This window comes from Amphiprion ocellaris, chromosome 19, assembly GCF_022539595.1.
Source record: "Amphiprion ocellaris isolate individual 3 ecotype Okinawa chromosome 19, ASM2253959v1, whole genome shotgun sequence".
NCBI lineage: Eukaryota > Metazoa > Chordata > Actinopteri > Pomacentridae > Amphiprion > Amphiprion ocellaris.
The window spans coordinates 401176-419927 of NC_072784.1; the positions used below are offsets into that span (position 1 = coordinate 401176).

Consider the following 18752-nt stretch of genomic DNA (forward strand, 5'->3'; position numbering starts at 1 on the left):
AAAAAGACAGAAATGTAAGGATTTAAAAGACAGCCCAGGCAACAACTGTCAAAACATTTCCTTCTGAGCTAAAAAATGTCGTTGTCTTGATATCAGGAGGTCTGACTTCACTTCTAACTCATGAAGACACTGTCTCTTTATCAGGAGCCTCAGTGAGACATTTAGTGTCATCTTTCAACACGTTGGATCATCCAATAGACCTATATACATCTATGAACATCAGAAATAGACCCATAAACATCTACGAACGTCAGAAATAGACGAGTCCAGAGCAGACTTTCTCAGCTGGTGTTGTCAACAACCAGTTTGCTTTGGAAGACTATTGGAAAAGAGCGTATTTTAAGTCAAAACTTTTCCAAGACTTAAGTTACAAAATGAAATGAAACAGCAGCAGTTTGACAAGAACACAAACTACAGTCTAGTTGGTTAAAGTCCTGTAACTTTTGCTGCCTCCACCCAATCTCACCAAAGCACCAATGCCAAGGATCACCTCCTACAGATCTCTCAGACACCAGAGGCTTTTCTAGGAGGGCAGTAGGACACCTGGAGGACAAGAATGGTTTCAGAGCTGTGAGAGGATCACCAAGGTCAGAACTACACATCAGGTAGGACCATGAATGTCTGTTAAGAACAGACCATCCACATTCAGAAGTACTCTGAGCTCACAGCTACTGTGGTGTATTTAAAGAAGGGGCAGGAAGGTGAGTACAGGAACCTGACTGAGGCCTTCAGTGATTGGACCAATAAGAACTGCCTTCTGCTGAACATCTCCAAGACTGAAGGAGATGTCTGTGGACTTGCACAGGGCTAAGCCTTCACTCCAGCCTGTTAACATCAGAGGGGAGAATACTGAAGGGGGACAGACTGATAAATACTTATTTTTGCAAGTTGACAACAAACTGCAACCAAAGAGGCCTGGTACCAGAGGGGCAGAGCCTGCTGGTCTTCCTCAGGACATTAAGAGCTTTGGAAGTGAAAAGCTGCATATGTTCTACGAGTCATTGGTTACCAGAGGTCTTCTCTGTGCTGTGGTCTGTTGGAAGGCAGCATTACTGAAAGGAACACCAGGAGACTGGATGAGCTGGTGAAGAAGGCTGGTTCTGTGCTGGGCAGGAGTTTGGACTCACTAAGGACTGGCTGGACATGGAGCAGCTCCAGTGGGCAGCTCATGTTGCTGTGCTGCAGGACTGAAGGCTACAGGAGATCCTCTGTCCATCCATCAGCACCCAACACCTCAGTCAGGGCAGCGACTCCTGACCTGGACTGTTGGCTGAAACACTCAACTTTCAACTGTGCAATAAAACCCAGTAATCCCACAGTCCTATATGATTATTATTTCTATTCTGTACTTACACTTTTTAATATTCATTTTTATTGTAAACACCAGCAATCTTTATTCAACCAGCATGATTTTCAAATTAATTGCATGCTCTTTCTCACAGTGGTTTCCTTATTTTTCACGAAAGTAGCGTGTGAGCTACTGGAAAACTTGAATTTCCCCAAGGGGATGAACAAAGTATCTATCTATCTATCTATCTATCTATCTATGTATCTATCTATGTATCTATCTATGTATCTATCTATGTATCTATCTATGTATCTATCTATCTATCCATCCATCCATCCATCCATCCATCCATCCATCCATCCATCCATCGTTATGGGCTAACATCCTCTTTATTCATCCTCTGGAGACCATGAATATCTTCACAGGTCTGATGACAACCGTCCAGTAGTTGTTGAGACATCTGACCCTGGACCAGCCCAAACAGTTCAGATTCCTATTTAACCTTTGCTTGACCCAGCAGCCTAACAGCATGCCTGCTATGTGCACTAATGTGTCGCTGTCATCGTCTCTCAGGAGGACACGGATCTATCAGGATTCTCTGCTGCATCACTGAGAGGAAGTTCTAAGTGTTGAGGTCAGAAGGCGTCTCCAGGAGCAGCTGCTGTAAGCTAACGTTCATTAATAACCTGACTCAGAGCTGCAGATGAACCTGGACGACCGTCTGCTCAGTAAAACAGGAAATTAAAGCTCTGAGGCAGCGCTACATAGACGAACAGTTAACAGGCTGGAAATAAACTAACAGGGTTTCAAAGAGGAACAGAAAACCGTCACACTGAACTTTTTAACCCTCGTGTCATCCTGCAGGTCAAATTGACCCATTTTAAAGTTTGAAAATGTGGGAAAAATATATATATTTTCACAGTGAAACTTCTGAAACTTCTGGTCCACATTTTCAACATTTTTGGGAAATGGGAAAAAATGTTAAAAATGTTTCTTTAACAATATTCACAAAAAAAATCAACCAAAATCCAGAGAATTTCACTGGATTTTGGGTGATTTTTATGTGAATGTTCTTAAAGAAAATATTAGAAGTTTTACTGATGTATATGGAATCACTTTAGATATTTTCAGGACTTTTTTGGAAGATTTTTACTCATTTTTGGAAAATATTTACAAGAATTTTCTTGCCAAATTTGGGGGATTTTTTTTTTTTTTAAATAAAATTTTAAAGGGAAATTTTTAAGGAATTATTGGAGTTTTCTTCCTGAAGGTTTTGCAAATTTTCAGAAATTTGGGGAATTTTTTTTTCTGAATTTTTGGATTTTTTTTCAGACAAGGAAACAATATTTTTTGTTGCCCATAAATGAACACAACAGGAGGGTTAAATGGGTGAAAAGTTAAAAGCAGTCCTGGTATGTTGCATTATTTCAGAACTAAACTGGAACAACTGTCCATCTGCCTCCTCTTTGGTTTCATCACCTGTCCTCTTTCTAAAACAAACCAAAGTTGTAAACAGGTTCCAGATTAGCTCCTATAGTTGCTGCTCTCACGCTCTTATGATCCACTATTATATCTAGCTTCCTGTTTCTGCTTTCCATATAAAGACTCTATTATCTCCCTCAGAAACTTACTGAGCTGGTATTTTTTAATTAGCTGTTGACTCACTCATATCCATTTTGGGCTACCAGATCTATCTGCATCCGTCTCTCCCTTCAGGCCCCTCAGAAATAATAAAAATACAGTTATTAGCTATTGATTCACATGCCAGTCAAACTGAAGTCTGGATAAAAAAGACAGAATGCGTTAGCTTCATCTCAGTATTCCTGCTAACTATTTTGAATAATGGGAGCCTGTTTGACAGCTCCAGATGATGCATTCAGTTTAGTGGTCAGGAAATAGCAGGTTACCTCCAAATATTCAGTTTTTTCCATATTTTATTCTGCAGTGGGTTGTTTGGAGCCTCTAAAACCTCCCCTATTGAATCTAATGCTGCATAGAGCTGCTTATTGGAGCAACTGTTTAGTGGATATTAATACCGACCTCAGTGTTGTCTATAAGAGGAGATATTGTGACTGATTGATTTCCATTAAAAGTTCCTTTTACCCCGTACTGTACTTGACCTATTATATATTGCTCTTTAATATTACCCGTCTCTTTCTTGCCCCTACAGCAGTTTCTCTCCTCCCCACCTGACTCCTCCTCTGATATTACATCTCTGTTTCCTCTCACTTCTGCTCTCTGGCGGGTTTAAATAGCAGGACCAGCTGGCCTCGCTGCTAAATCCAGCTGCTCTTTAAGCGTTTGCTCTGGGGCTAAGGTTGCGCTCCGACACACAGAAAGGTTATTCAGGGCTTTAAAAAGACACCTGGAGCAGATTTAAAATGAAACTTTTCTCTGTTCTTTTCTGGATTCATGCTCCGTCCTGCAAAAATGCTGGTTGTATGACTGGTGGTGGCCAGAGGGGGGAGCCATGCACCTTAGAAATGGTTCCTGGAAGGATTTCCATCTAACTGGAGTTTCAGATTACTGAGAGGTAGATGATGTACTAATGCTGCACTACTGAGACTGTAGTGTCCTTCTGAGAGAAAAAACAGGGAAACTCCATCTACTGTTAGTAGAAAATGACTGAGGCTTCAGGAATCATGTCATTTAATGTATATTTTCTAATAGTGATTCTTTCACAGTTTACTTTATTTAGCCAAATGTTCATGCACAATTTTTTTTTTTTTTACTGAAAATAAGACAATACTTTATTAACTTACAATCTCCTAATGTGGAGTTATTTTACTTCTGAATTGTAATAAATAAGTAAAATCTAAACTTCTCCACCAACACGCCCAGAGATGAGCTGCTTCAGTCAGACGTTCCAATAATATAAACATAGATATCGAGGTTTGATCATCTTAAACCTGACTTCAGTACAGAAGCAAATATTCACAATATTTTCTACAACTTGTGTTTTTGTATTTTACGCTTGTGCTCTGTCTAAATCTCAGCGGTGCACAGAAACACAATATTATTTGTAATTATTGTAAAATGCCTCCAGCTAGAGCAGTCTGTGGAAAATCACAGCAGCCACAGATTTAACACCAGTCTACAACAAAAAGCTTCCAGAATACAAACAGTTAAACCTTACCTACTTTCAGGTACAAAGTGACAGTTGGCTCCAGTTATCCAGATACAGTAATAAGCTAAATATTGAAATATGAAGTAATGAGAGTGATTATTAATTAAAGGATGTTTCTGAGCTACAAACATTTGTGTAGAACAGATTCATCTAAGCTAATGTTTTAATAGAACTCTTTGACATATCATCTACTCTGTTCCAGTTCATAAACCTTGACCAGCACTGATCTGAGTCATATAGAACAGATTTCATCAGAGTGTGAGACTTTCATCAAACCGTCTCTTACTCTTTAACCCTCATGTTGTCCTGCGGGTCAAATTGACCCGTTTTAAAGTTTGAAAATGTGGGGGAAAAAATATATATTTTCACAGTAAAACTTCTGATGTCCACATTTTCAACATTTTTGGGAAATCTTTGAACATTTTTTGGTGGGAAAAAAAGAAATGTTAAAAATGTTTCTTCAGAACATTCACATGTTCTTGATGATTTTTATGTGAATGTTCTTCAAGAAAATATTAGAAGTTTTACTGATATATATGGAATCATTTTAGATATTTTTAGGATTTTTTTTGGAAGATTTTTACTCATTTTTGGAAAATATTTACAAGAATTTTCTTGCCAAATGTGGGGGATTTTTTTCTAAATAAAACTTTTAAGAGAAACTTTTAAGGAATTATTGGAATTTTTGTTCCTGAAGGTTTTGCAAATTTTCAGATTTTTTTTTTTTGTTGGTTTAATTTTTGCTTAATTTTTGGATTTCTTCTAGACAAGGAAATGATATTTTTTGGTGCCTGTAAATGAGGACAACAGGAGGGTTAACTGAGGAACCAGAGATAAACAGAAAACTTCTGTTCTGTCTGTGGGGAGAGAACCTCTGCATCAGTAGAACTTTATTTTTGGATGTAAAATAAGGAATCAGGACCAGAGTTGGGCAGCCATGGAGAGAAGCTATCAGGGAAAATGTGATCCATGTATGCTGGCTGACCGCTGCTGGAGTGAACAGGGATGATCCTGATGTCGATATAAGAGACCAGACAAGAAGCTCCATGTACTGAATAACTAACTGGTGTTTGAAGAGATGTTTCAGGTTGTAGTTTCCTCATATATTCAGTTACAATAAGACATCAGACTTCTGCTGTTTAATCCTACCAGGGCAGCACTGGGACATTTCAGATATAAATAATAAAACTCTGTCATTAAATATCTTGGAAACATGAGTCAATCAGCAGTTTTATCATTGGTTTTCCTTCTTATCAAAATATATAAGATTTAGACTATTTTATCTCAGAAGCCGACAGTTTCCAAACATTAGTAAACCAGCGTAAGCCATCAATTAAAGATGCCAACATTCATCCAGAGTCACAACAAACTTTCAGACAAACATGCAAAAATGTACAAATCAGGTTGATGCACAGAAAACAGCAAACTGAGTTATCTCAATATTAATTAAATGCAGAATGATTAAAAATAGTTTCACCTCCTCTTAGTTCCATTATTTCTAAGTTGTACAGTAGAGTATTTATTACTTATTAAAAAACGGATCACTGGCACAGTTACCAAAGTTACAGAACCTGCGATCACAGATAAAAACCCAGAGTACACCTGGAGTTCACACTGAGCCAAAGAAAGTGAAGATCAGAACTTCCTGAGTTTTGGACCCAACTAAAGGCTGTTTCTTTCTGTCTGGTTCCACACAGAAAATAATTCCCAGAAGAAAAGAAAAATCTGATAGTAAGAACTTACAAAGATGGACAAAGATTGGTGACCAACTAAAAATCAGAAAAACAACAGCAGCAGTAATCAGGAAGTAAAGGAGCAGCAGTACTACGATCCAGCTATGGAGCTACACAGATATAATGCCAGGTTACCATGGTTACTGGTACAATCAGTGCTCCAGATATGAAACAGAGGTTATTAATGAAAAGCAGAGTTTCTGTGGCTGCTCAGATTGTGTGAAGGACAGAAGGTCAACCTCTACATCAGCAGGAAAAAACTCCTAAATGATCTCTGGCACAAAACTAAAAGATTAAACTTTCCAAAAGCACACAGAAAGAAGTGTGATGAATATTAACAACACATTCTGTGGTCAGATGAGACCAGAGGACATTTATTCTGCACAGAAGGAGCTCAGATGTTTGCAGAACCTTTCCAGGACGACCAGAGAACGCATTGTCCCTACAGTGAAGCACAGAGAAGAGGGATGGTACTGGTGCTGAGTGCAAAAGTCTCTGGAATTTCTGGATCCCATTATAAACCAGCTGTAGATAAACCAACAGACTGTCTGATGACTTCCAGCCTGCAGAAGCCTGAAGAACAGGAATATTCCAGCATGACCATCATCCAAAGCACACAGTACCAAGTAATACCAAGTAATACCAATAGTATTACTAACAGTACTACTGACAGTACTACTAATACTACTAACAGTACTACAGAAACTCTACAGACTCTTATCCTAAAACCCACTGGCAGGTTTGAAAAGTATCTCTTTAGAAAACATCCCCACCAGACAGCCTCTGTAGCCAGAAAGAGTAAAAATATTAAATAATGTCTGCAGCCCTCGGCCTTCTCATCTGTAATGAGTCATTCTATGGGTAAAATAACTCATCTGTAATGAGTCATTCTATGGGTAAAATAACTCATCTGTAATGAGTCATTCTATGGGGTAAAATAACTCATCTGTAATGAGTCATTCTATGAGTAAAATAACTCATCTGTAATGAGTCATTCTATGGGGTAAAATAACTCATCTGTAATGAGTCATTCTATGGGGTAAAATAACTCATCTGTAATATGTCATTCTATGGGTAAAATAACTCATCTGTAATATGTCATTCTATGGGTAAAATAACTCATATGTAATATGTCATTCTATGGGTAAAATAACTCATCTGTAATATGTCATTCTATGGGTAAAATAACTCATCTGTAATATGTCATTCTATGGGTAAAATAACTCATCTGTAATGAGTCATTCTATGGGTAAAATAACTCATCTGTAATATGTCATTCTATGGGTAAAATAACTCATCTGTAATATGTCATTCTATGGGTAAAATAACTCATCTGTAATGAGTCATTCTATGGGTAAAATAACTCATCTGTAATATGTCATTCTATGGGTAAAATAACTCATCTGTAATATGTCATTCTATGGGTAAAATAACTCATCTGTAATATGTCATTCTATGGGTAAAATAACTCATCTGTAATGAGTCATTCTATGGGTAAAATAACTCATCTGTAATATGTCATTCTATGGGTAAAATAACTCATCTGTAATATGTCATTCTATGGGTAAAATAACTCATCTGTAATGAGTCATTCTATGGGGTAAATTACTCATCTGCAGTGAGTCATTCTATGGGGTAAAATTACCAAATATCAGCTGAAAATTGTGATACTTCATCATAATTCTGTGACAGGATTATGTAAAAATAAATATTAAAAACAAATAAAATTCTGCACTCCTCTGCACTAGGAGGGAATCAGTGATGCGCTGAGACTGACAGGACAGAAACTCAGAGAGTTTTGGGTTTAAACTGGACTAAACTGCAGGCTGTGTCTTATGGAGCAGATAAGAGGTAAATGGAAAACAAATAAAAAATGTAAGCAGTAAAACATCTACAGCATGGAAAGTCATTATTTATTCCCAGTACTGACAACACATGGGCATGCAGAAAAAGTGAAGAAAAAACAATATCAGAGTTTTAAATTTTTGTAAAATCAGTAATTAATGAAATTCAACTTTTCTTTTCTGATTAATGGCATTCTAACTGTGTCTCACTGGACAGAAGATATTTTCAGTTCTCTCTACTTCTATGTATGGTTGGGCTGTTTTATTATTATTCATAATATTAATATTTATAATATTAACATTAATATTAGCATTGACATTAGCATTAATATTAATATTAATGATAATGATAATGATAATGATAATGATAATGACAATAATAATAATAATAATAATAACAACAATAATAATAATAATAATAATAATAATAATAATAATAATAATAATAATAATAATAATAATAATAATAATAATAATAATAATAATAACAATAATAATAATAATAATAAGGAAATAATCTAAAAATGATTTCTGCTTCAGAGATGCAGCAGAAGGAGACAGATCTCCAGATCTACCCACGCCTCAGTGGTAGGTCAAGGTTAAGGTCAATTTATTAAAAACAACAAGTGAAATACGCTCTGTGTGTGTGTGTGTGTGTGTGTGTGTGTGTGTGTGTGTGTGTGTGTGTGTGTGTGTGTGTGTGTGTGTGTGTGTGTGCGTGTGAGAGAGAGTGTTAGAAATGTAAACTCTCTCAGTGATCAGCTCCTCAAATAGAAACCTTCTCACTCTGATTCTCTTCCTCCAGAAACATTTGATTTTAAAATGTCTCCACAGTTTCTTGAAATATAAAGAAAACTAAATTCCTATCAAGTTTAAAGAGTTTTTCTGCTCTTCGGTTTCAGCAGCCTAATGCATGTATTTTCATTTTCTGGACACTTTTAGACATTTTAATTTATTTCCGGTGTAAAATCCACCACTTACCGCTTTGCTTCTCTCTGACTGGCTGCAGTGGTGGTTGCAGAGACAATCCTCACAGCTGATTGGCTACAGCTTCACTCTGAGGACTGTGGATGGAGGGACCGGGGTTCTCTAATAACTTGGTCTCCATGGTAACCAGGGAGTCAGACTGAGGCTCAGACCTGGAAGGTGGAGAAACATTAGGGAGGATAAACACCCATAAACCTCTGCTAGTATCATTCCATCTGCCTCTGTGATTCTCTGTGGATCCACTCTGACCCCACTCACATCCACAGCTCTAACGAGGCCTAATTAACCTGCACACACTACAGGAGCTCATCTCTCTGTCTGAATGAGTCATTTCCAGTTATGTGAACCAGCAGATTTCTCATCTGAATGTCCCTTCTTTATCTAGAACTAAGGGCTCATGGAGGAGGACCTAAATTTGCAGGAGGAATCATAGGATTAAATTCTGAATCGGGGTAATTCTTCATCTATTTCCATTTACAGCATGGATTCCTATGGTTTAAAGTTGTTTATTACACTAAATAAATCTATCCATGATTCCATCTGTGTGTGCTCAGGGCAAAAATCAAACAGGAACTCTGATCCACAGTCTGGACTTCCTCCTGACTTCATAGGAACTGGGACCATGTGTTCCAAACTCTCTCTTGTTTCTGGGAGAGTTTAGAGTTTATTATCCTGAGACATTTGGGGAGTTCATCAACAGCAGTGCTTTAAAATGCACTTTAAAATTCACGTAGATGAACACAGATGTGACCCCTGGTGATCTATTTCTGATTGAACAGCAGCTGACCACTCTAACGATGAGAGGAACTCATCACAAAGACCTACTGGCCGTCCTCCAGACTAAGAACATCTGCTACAGTCACAGGAAGGCAAGAGGTTGAATTCAGCTCCACATCATCCCAGCAGGTTTGTGTTGGAATAGAAACTCCTGCAGACAATCCAACAGCTCTCACTGAGTCAACTCAAAGCTGGAAAACTAGACGCAGCTTTTCTACAGCAGCAAAGAGAACACTGACGAGCCTGAAAGCAACAAAGCGGATATGAAGACTGAGCAGCAGGAAAGCTGCAGACAAGCACCTGAGGATTTCATCTCTGCAACAACAAGAAACAAAGCAGGAAATAAACAGAGAACATAAGAAACTGCTGTTTAATGTATGATCACATCTAATCTGTCTTTTTCCTGTGTATATTGACTGCACTGAGGCCCAGCCTGCAGTATTTTAGAAGGTTCACAGCAACTGACATTTTCAGCTTTTTGTTTTCTTGCCAAGAGAAGGAAGAAGAGACTGAAACCACTCTGATGTTGAACATGTTAACATCTGTCCTGGTTCTAGAGCTCACTAATCTTCACATTATGTTCAAGTATAAGAACAACAGTGTTGTATTTTCACGTGTATAGATTTGTTCAGTGCAGAAAGAACGTTCCACCTCCTCGGTTTAAAGCAGAGAAAGAAGGAGAAAGTCTGACTCTGACTCCACCAGCTCAGCATTTCTCTGCTGTCAGCTGGTCTAACTGGTTGCAGCGGTTCAGTGGTTGAGCTGTGGAATCATGGAGAGACTCCAGCTAGGTGTTTCTGAGTCTGCACAGCTTTTACCTGAGTGCTCTGAGTTTCTCCTTAAAAACATGGAGCTCAGGTGGGCTGAAACTGTCAACTGGCCAAAATAAATCATCAATAAAACTATAAATCCAGTCTGCCCAGTAGCCTGTAGCTGAGTTTAGTGTAGCAACGCTGCATGCTGCCTGAAAGGATGTCTGTTCTATGGTGGTAGTCAGCTGTGTTTGGACCAGGAGGTGTTTGGAAAGCTTCTCTAAAAGCAGGTGGACAGATAAGAAAGAAAGACAAAGATTGGCTCCACACTGACAATGTTTACCACAAAAATAAACCCTTTTTAGGGGTGCACTCTATGGATTTTATCCCAGTATCCAAAATAATGATATTTTCCAACTAATTTGGTGAGTTTGGCCAAACTGTGCACATATTTTCCCACCAAGCTGCAGAGAACATCCAGTCTCTCCTGCAGCAGAAACATCGTCTTATTCTGCTGCTTGTTCTGTAACGTCTCACTGACACGCAGACATGAGATGGAATATCTATTAAATGTACACTCAGCAACATAGAAATACTCACATGGACTGCATGGATTACTTATTGTATGTCACATTTTCAAGCCAAACTGCAGATTTTTAGTGTTAAAGCTCACTTTGGGATGCTGCTGGTGTTGTATTTTAAAGTCTAGATCAGCTGATGTTGACTCCAGCATGCATCCCCAAATATTATCCAAAAATAACTGCAAAAATTTTAACAAAGATAAAGATATTTTTAACCAAAAATAAATGAAGGCAGCAGCAGAAAGTCTGAGCTAAAAACTGACCTTAGAACTTCCTCTGCTCCTGGTTGGACCTCACACAAAAACACACAGAAGATGAGCAAAATGTTTGCTTAGTCCTGAGAGGCACGTGGCGAAGAGTAGTTTCCTGTTAAAACTTTCAAAATAAAACTCTTACTGTCGACCAAATGAGGAAGCAAAGATTGAGTGAATGATGCAACTGTTTTTAATCCTCGTATCGTCCTGTGGGTCAAACTGACCCGTTTTAAAGTTTGAAAATGTGGGGAAAAAAATATTTTCACAGTGAAACTTCTGATGTCCACATTTTCAATATTTTTGGGAAATGTTTGAACATTTTTTGGTTGAAAAAAGGAAATGTTAAAAATGCTTCTTAAGAACATTCAGAAAAAAATCTACCAAAATCCAGCGAATTTCACTGGATTTTGGTTGATTTTTATGTTAATGTTCTTAAAGAAAATATTAGAAGTTTTACTGATACATATGGAATCACTTTAGATATTTTTAGGATTTTTTTGGAAGATTTTTACTCATTTTTGGAAAATATTTACAAGAATTTTCATGCCAAATTTGTTTTTTGTTTGTTTTTTAAATAAAACTTTTAAGGGAAACTTTTAAGGAATTATTGGAATTATCTTCCTGAAGGTTTTGAAAATTTTCAGAAAATTGGGAATTTTTTTTCTGAATTTTTGGATTTTTTTTTTCAGACAAGGAAACAATATTTTTTGTTGTCCGTAAATGAGGACAACAGGAGGGTTAAAGGCAGATCACTTCACCTCCGGGATCTTTGTGTCTCTGGGAGCAAAGCAGCATCTTAAAGGACCAACTAATCGGTCAATTATTAACTCCTGCTGCTCCAGTCCATGTGACTCACCTGTCCTAACAAAAAGGTGCACTTATTGTGAAAAAATTCTTGCTTGTTTTCACCAGCAAATAATAAGACAAGCAGAGAAATTACAGAAAGTAAATTAGAGAACATTGGGCATTTTCTTCACAGACTAATAGTGTGTAAATATATAACAATAAACTATAAATCACATAAATAGTCAATCAAAATTAAATGATATAAGATATTAATAGGGTTATAAGGGGAGGTTTGAATGGGTCCATAAAACTGTGACAACATCCCTAAAATTTAGACTTTCCACTTCAAGCTCTGAGGCTGTTTTGCACCCACCCTTCCACTTTGAAACTGCAGTGTAAAGATGACAGTCTAAAAAAAAAAACACAGATTCCATCGTCTGACTTTCCATTTGTACCAAACCTACAGAATCAATCTTATCATCTCTCAATGTGGTGCTTTCTGTATCTTCTTCAGAATCCATTTCTGGTTCAAACATAGAGGCTGAATTATTCCAATATTACCTACCATTGGACAGCAGAGAGTAGTTTTACTGTGTTTGTATCTAAGGTGAGCTGGTGTGCTCGAGCTGCCGCCAGCAGAGAGGGGTTAGTAGAGACAGAGGATGTCATAGATCTGCACATTCTAAAAGAAACAACAGCATAAAGTTACATTTAAGCCATTTTAAGGCAGGAAGATATTATTTTCATGGAAGAGTTTACTAAATATATAACCCTATATGACCAAACACCACATGGCATTTTAGAGAAAGATTCTTCTAAATATTATATATACAACTGAGTAGAATGTAAAGATTTTTCTACAGATATTGTAGTAAACCTGTTGACTACTTGTGATCTGGAATTAACACACGTCCTGGAGAGGTGTTTTTGTAATGGATAACTTAGTGGAAGGGGATTTAATTTGTTATTTTCCATATAAAATGTGATATATTGGCAAAAAATAAACATCTGTCATGATTATCTCAACTTAATAAAAGAACACAATCCAAACTATTTCTGAATCAGCTCATTTTATTATTGTTTAGCTCATTAGAAGGTGGTTGGTATTAAATTCAGATGGTTATTTAGTTGACATGTTAGTGATATCCAGTCATTTTTTATTAATGTCATTGTTTCCATAATAAATAATTAAGGGATTTGTAAAGACATGATCATAATGAACATAAAAACATTAGTTTTTTTCTCTTTTAATAAAAATGTATGCAGATATATCCCATGGACTTCAGAAGTCCCTCAGTTATAGATTGACCCATATACAGGCTGAATATTATTTACGAATAAAGTATTTCTTTCCAAAGTTTCCCACCAGATGGCAGAAAAATCAACGACGTGAGCAGGAACCTTTGTTCTGGTCGCAGAGCAGGGGGTCAAAAATACTGCCGGACCAATATGGCGGTGAAGCATTTTTCAAAACAAAGCTAAAAGTAGTTTTTGTTAAAGTTATTACTTATCCGTTAACTCTGTTTCCCACGAGAGAATGTTCATAGTAGGTCGTGGAAAATCACCAAATATTTCCGTAGACAACATATTTAGTACAGTGAAGTAACGGAAACGTGAAGATTTAACAAGTCTGTACATGCTAACGTTAGCCGGTTAGCATCAGGAACGGAATCCACTGTAGCTCCGGTAAATAGCTCCGGTAAATAAATAACTCCGGTAAATAACTCACTCCGGTTAATCACTAGATATGTGGGGGGAAATAGACCCTCCCGTTAAACCACCACCCAGTCTGACTGAGAATAAATCAAAGAGCAAATTACCAGAAGAACCAGAGGTCCAGAAATGTGACTTAAACAGACCCACAGACTCCCAGCAGCTCCTGGAGGAATCCCAGGTGATTATAAGAGAGTAAAACATGTATTTAATGTGTTTATTCTGCTGTAATAACTGTGTTTCTGCAGGAATTCCACGTGATTATACGAGAGTAAAACATGTATTTCTTGTCATTATTGTGCTGTTCTGACTGTGTTTCTGCAGGAATCTCAGCATCTATTGATATAAAGCACGCATTTAATGTCATTATTGTGCCGTTCTGACTGTGTTTCAGGCTATTATACCGGGTGTAAGTCCGGCTGAGTCCGTCTGTGTGAATGCCATGATAGAGGCTCTAGCTGTGAGTGGGAGTCTGGTGAAGAGTCAGCAGATCGGAGAGGCTGAACTCACTCTGAATGAACGTAAAGAGGAGCTGCTGCGTCAGTACAGGAGCAGACCCCTGGTGTTCCTGGAGAGATACCATGTATATATCTACTGCTTCATACGTGTGTTTATTTAGCCACGCATGCCTGTGTTCTGGGGTGTTAAATGACCAAACAATGCATCAAAACATTCAGAGAGCAGTTAATAAATGAAAGGTCTGAGAAGTCCATCTTTGGTTGCTTTCATACTACTATCAATTAATCAGTGATTTTATTTATGTTGAGAGACTCACTGCAGTGCAGACAAGTTTAAACCTTATTATCATGTCCACAGGGTGTTTTCTCATCTTGGAAGATAGATCATATGCAGAATAAGCAGTCAACGGGGTGGAGGGAGATGGAGGAGGGACTTCATAGACGTCCACGTTCTGAGGAAACAGCTGTAGAATTACATTTAAACCATTACTAAGTAGGAAGGGACTATTTAAAAAAACACTTAAAATATGTAACTTTTGCACACAAAAGTGAGTTGTTAGGGCATCTTCTGTATCAGATGCAGGCAGAAAAACACGAAACATGGTTTGGTTAAAAACAAATAAAATTTTAAAAGCCTCTTGGACTAGGTGTAATTCTCTCCTCCTCTTAAATAGTCCGGCTCTATCAGGAATGTTGATAACCTCTAAAGCTGTAGCCTAGTGTGAAGAGAGGGTTCTGATAATAGTTAGTGTTTTCAGATTTACGAGTCCTGAATGTGTTTTTGATTTTAACTGTCTTCCTATAAATGTATCAGCCATCGTTTGTTGAAGAAATTGAGAATACTGACATAATTGTTGTGTTGTCTAATCTAACCCGTTCTCAGGCCTGCTTGAAGCCTCACCACCTTCCAGCGTTTGCCCATGTCAGCTCAGACCCACGAACACAGCACTACAGCAAAGTGATCCAGAGACGGGCTGCAGGATGCCCCGACAGGACCAGAGTCAGAAACCAGCGCTATGCTGCCCTCAGAGCTCTGCAGAAGGGTAGGAGCTGCTATGAACATGTACATTTATACCGCTAATCACTTTCTTAAATGAAACTGAAGGAAACACAGTTCCAATAAAAGACCTTTTTAGCAATCAGTTTACATAAATCACATTTACATGTAGCATTTTTCGATTTGCTGTTCAGAATCATGTAGATGGTTTTAGAAATCCACTGCTGAGATACACTATATTGCCAAAAGTATTGGCTCATCCATCCAAATAATCAGAATCAGGTGTTCCAATCACTTCCATGGCCACAGGTGTATAAAATCAAGCACCTAGGCTGCAGACTGGTTTTACAAACATTTGTGAAAGAATGGCTCGCTCTCAGGAGCTCAGTGAATTCCAGCGTGGAACTGTGATAGGATGCCACCTGTGCAACAAATCCAGTCGTGACATTTCCTGGCTCCTAAATATTCCACAGTCAACTGTCAGCTGTATTATAAGAAAGTGGAAGTGTGTAGGAACGACAGCAACTCTGCCACCAAGTGGTAGGCCACGTAAACTGACAGAGCGGGGTCAGTGGATGCTGAGGAGCATAGTGCCAAGAGGTGGCCAACTTTCTGCAGAGTCAATCGCTACAGACCTTCAAACTTCATGTGGCCTTCAGATTAGCTCAAGAACAGTGCTTCAGCAGAGAGCTTCATGGAATGGGTTTCCATGGCCCAGCAGCTGCATCCAAGCCATACATCACCAAGTGCAATGCAAAGCGTGGGATGCAGTGGTGTAAAGCAGCCACCACTGGACTCTAGAGCAGTGGAGACGCCTTCTCTGGAGTGACCAATCACGCTTCTCCATCTGGCAATCTGATGGACCAGTCTGGGTTTGGTGGTTGCCAGGAGAACCATACTTGTGGGACTGCATTGTACCAAGTGTAAAGTTTGGTGGAGGGGGGATTATGGTGTGGGCTTGTTTTTCAGGAGCTGGGCTTGGACCCTTAGTTCCAGTGAAAGGAACTCTGAATGCTTCAGCATACCAAGACATTTTGGACAATTCCATGCTCCCAACTTTGTGGGAACAGTTTGGAGCTGGTCCCTTCCTCTTCCAACATGACTGTGCACCAGTGCACAAAGCAAGGTCCATAAAGACATGGATGACAGAGTCTGGTGTGGATGAACTTGACTGGCCTGCACAAAGTCCTGACCTCAACCCCATAGAACACCTTTGGGATGAATTAGAGCAGAGACTGAGAGCCAGACCTTCTGGTCCAACATCAGTGTGTGACCTCACAAATGTGCTTCTGGAAGAATGGTCAAAAATTCCCATAAACACACTCCTAAACCTTGTGGACAGCCTTCCCAGAAGAGTTGAAGCTGTTCTAGCTGCAAAGGGTGGACCCACGTCATATTGAACCCTATGGATTAGGAATGGGATGTCACTTACGTTGATATGCCAGTCAAGGCAGGTGAGGGAATACTTTTGGCAATATAGTGTATCTGCTGCCTCACCAGCAAACTCTGCGTCTATCACCTGCACCCTTTTTCTTCCAAACAGTGATTCTACTTTTAGTAATTCTGCTGTTCTTTTCCTGTACTTCCTACTCTAGAGGGTCAGTATTTCAGTGAGGAGGAGATGAGGATGAGAGAGCCGCTGCTGTATGAGCAGTACATCGGCCAGTACCTGACTGATGAAGAGGTGAGTTTTACCACATGATCAGGAGATGACCTACTGTCTCTTTAGTTTCCACATACTCTGATAAATGCTGCAGGTGATGGAGCGCTCCCAGGAGGCCAGGCTGGACGGTGCTCAGGGAGGACCAGGGGCACCAGCTGGAGGAACAGGAGGACTAGCCAACCTCCTCCTCAACTCCTACCAGGAGCGCCTCATCCAGAACCGTCTGCAGGTGGAGCAGGAGAGGGAGGAGGGAGTGCTGGAGGAGGACGAGGATGATGAAGATGATGGTGAGAGAGGGTGAAGGGTTGGAGGGAAAGTTCTACAATGAGTTTGTTGTCTGAGCTGTTGGAGGTTGAAGACAAAGAAGAACATGATGTGTGTTTGTTTGTCCTCCACTGCTGTGTTCCTCTGACTGTTCATCATTCATCCTGGAGATGATGGAGTCCAGCAGAAAGGATGGGAGCCAACGCCAGAGGAGAAGGCTCTGCTCAGAGAAGAGTTCATTAGTCAGATGCACCAACGTTTCCTCGATGGAAAAGACAAGGATTTCAACTACAGGTCAGCCACAACACCGCTATCTGGAACATTACAGTTTAAATAAAAGCACAGCTGCTGATTAACAGCTGCATTAATCACATAATGACTGGTGTAGTAGCCAGCCTAAAGCACCCACTGGTGGATGAAATAACTGTGTCAGGTTCCTAAAATATCTCAGGCTGTAAATTATCTGAGTCAGCAGGATTTCTGGATATTTTGTGGAAAAAAACATGTCACTTAAAGTTTTAAGAACTTATGAATTCAGCTAAATGGCTCATTTATCTAGTAGTAATTCTTCATCTTCATTAGTGGTTGACAGAATAACTGAACCACAGAGAAACTGGGCATCTGCAGGTCTGCTAATGTTGTAGAAATCCACTTTTTAATGATAAAACATGAGGTTAAAGGATGGTAAAGTTCACATGCCAAGGCAAAGTAAGGAACAACACAGCAGCTGGATATAAATTCTGAATGTTTAAATTGAGGTCTTAGTTACCAATTGTACCCTTCACTTTCCCACTGACTACAAAGTTCAATAGAAAACAGGAGAAACTGGGTTTATGTGTTCTTTCCAGGGAGGTGGATGAGAATCCAGACTACGACAACCTGGACATCGTCAGCAGAGATGCAGAAGATAAATATTTTGATGAGGATGATGAAGAAGAAGAGGAAGAAAATGATGAAGAGGAAGAAAACATGACAGAATAGCATCTGTTCTATGAATAACTCCTGCTTTGATTAAACTGTAAATACGAAGAAGGATTCTGTTTTTTATTTTTACATGCGATTGTAATAAATATTATTTTGGGTCTTTTGAAATTTTTACTCACATGATTTTCTTCAAAATACAGAAACAAAAATGACATTTTATTCTGCAGTTTGTACCAATGACTGTGACTAGTTGTCAGAACTCTGCAGCACTTAGAGGAAATGATGATAATAATAATAACAATAATAAAAATAATAATAATACATGTTATTTCTATAGCACCTTTTAAGACTGGAGTTACAGTAAAGACAATGAATGTTAACAAAAATACGGATGCCAGTCTGTATGGTTTGGTTAAGGAGAGTTTTTGACTCCACTGCTCTGATAATAAGGGGAGTCTGGAATTTTAAACAGTTGATGCTTAGATTTGAGTTAAATCTTATTTAAATTCAGTTAAAATGGGTTAAAAGTTCTGTAGTTCTGGAACCAGCTGAGGTGGACTGGAGTTGGTGTTCTCTGAGTGTTGATGAGTAGTTCTGGATCAGC

The 18752-nt window shown here is 38.7% G+C and overlaps 2 protein-coding genes across 2 annotated transcripts in view; one reads left to right on the forward strand and one right to left on the reverse strand.

Moving 5' to 3' along the window:
• LOC111587474 (myocardin-related transcription factor A-like) overlaps window positions 1-11437 on the reverse strand; it is a 48796-nt gene extending 37359 nt beyond the window's left edge. The window contains exons 1-2 of the mRNA XM_055005445.1: window positions 11353-11437; window positions 8974-9131 (exon numbers count right to left, since the gene is read on the reverse strand). The gene's annotated coding sequence lies outside the window, so the exon portion shown is untranslated. The remainder of the gene's footprint in view (window positions 1-8973; window positions 9132-11352) is intronic.
• Window positions 11438-13551: 2114 nt separating this feature from the next.
• On the forward strand, window positions 13552-18256 carry ccdc97 (coiled-coil domain containing 97). Its single transcript, XM_023297450.3, has 7 exons — window positions 13552-14023; window positions 14237-14425; window positions 15184-15343; window positions 16893-16981; window positions 17055-17247; window positions 17395-17518; window positions 18073-18256. The coding sequence occupies exons 1-7, from the start codon at window positions 13877-13879 to the stop codon at window positions 18203-18205; spliced, it is 1035 nt and encodes a 344-aa protein (XP_023153218.2). The 5' UTR covers window positions 13552-13876; the 3' UTR covers window positions 18206-18256.
• Window positions 18257-18752: the final 496 nt, after the last annotated feature.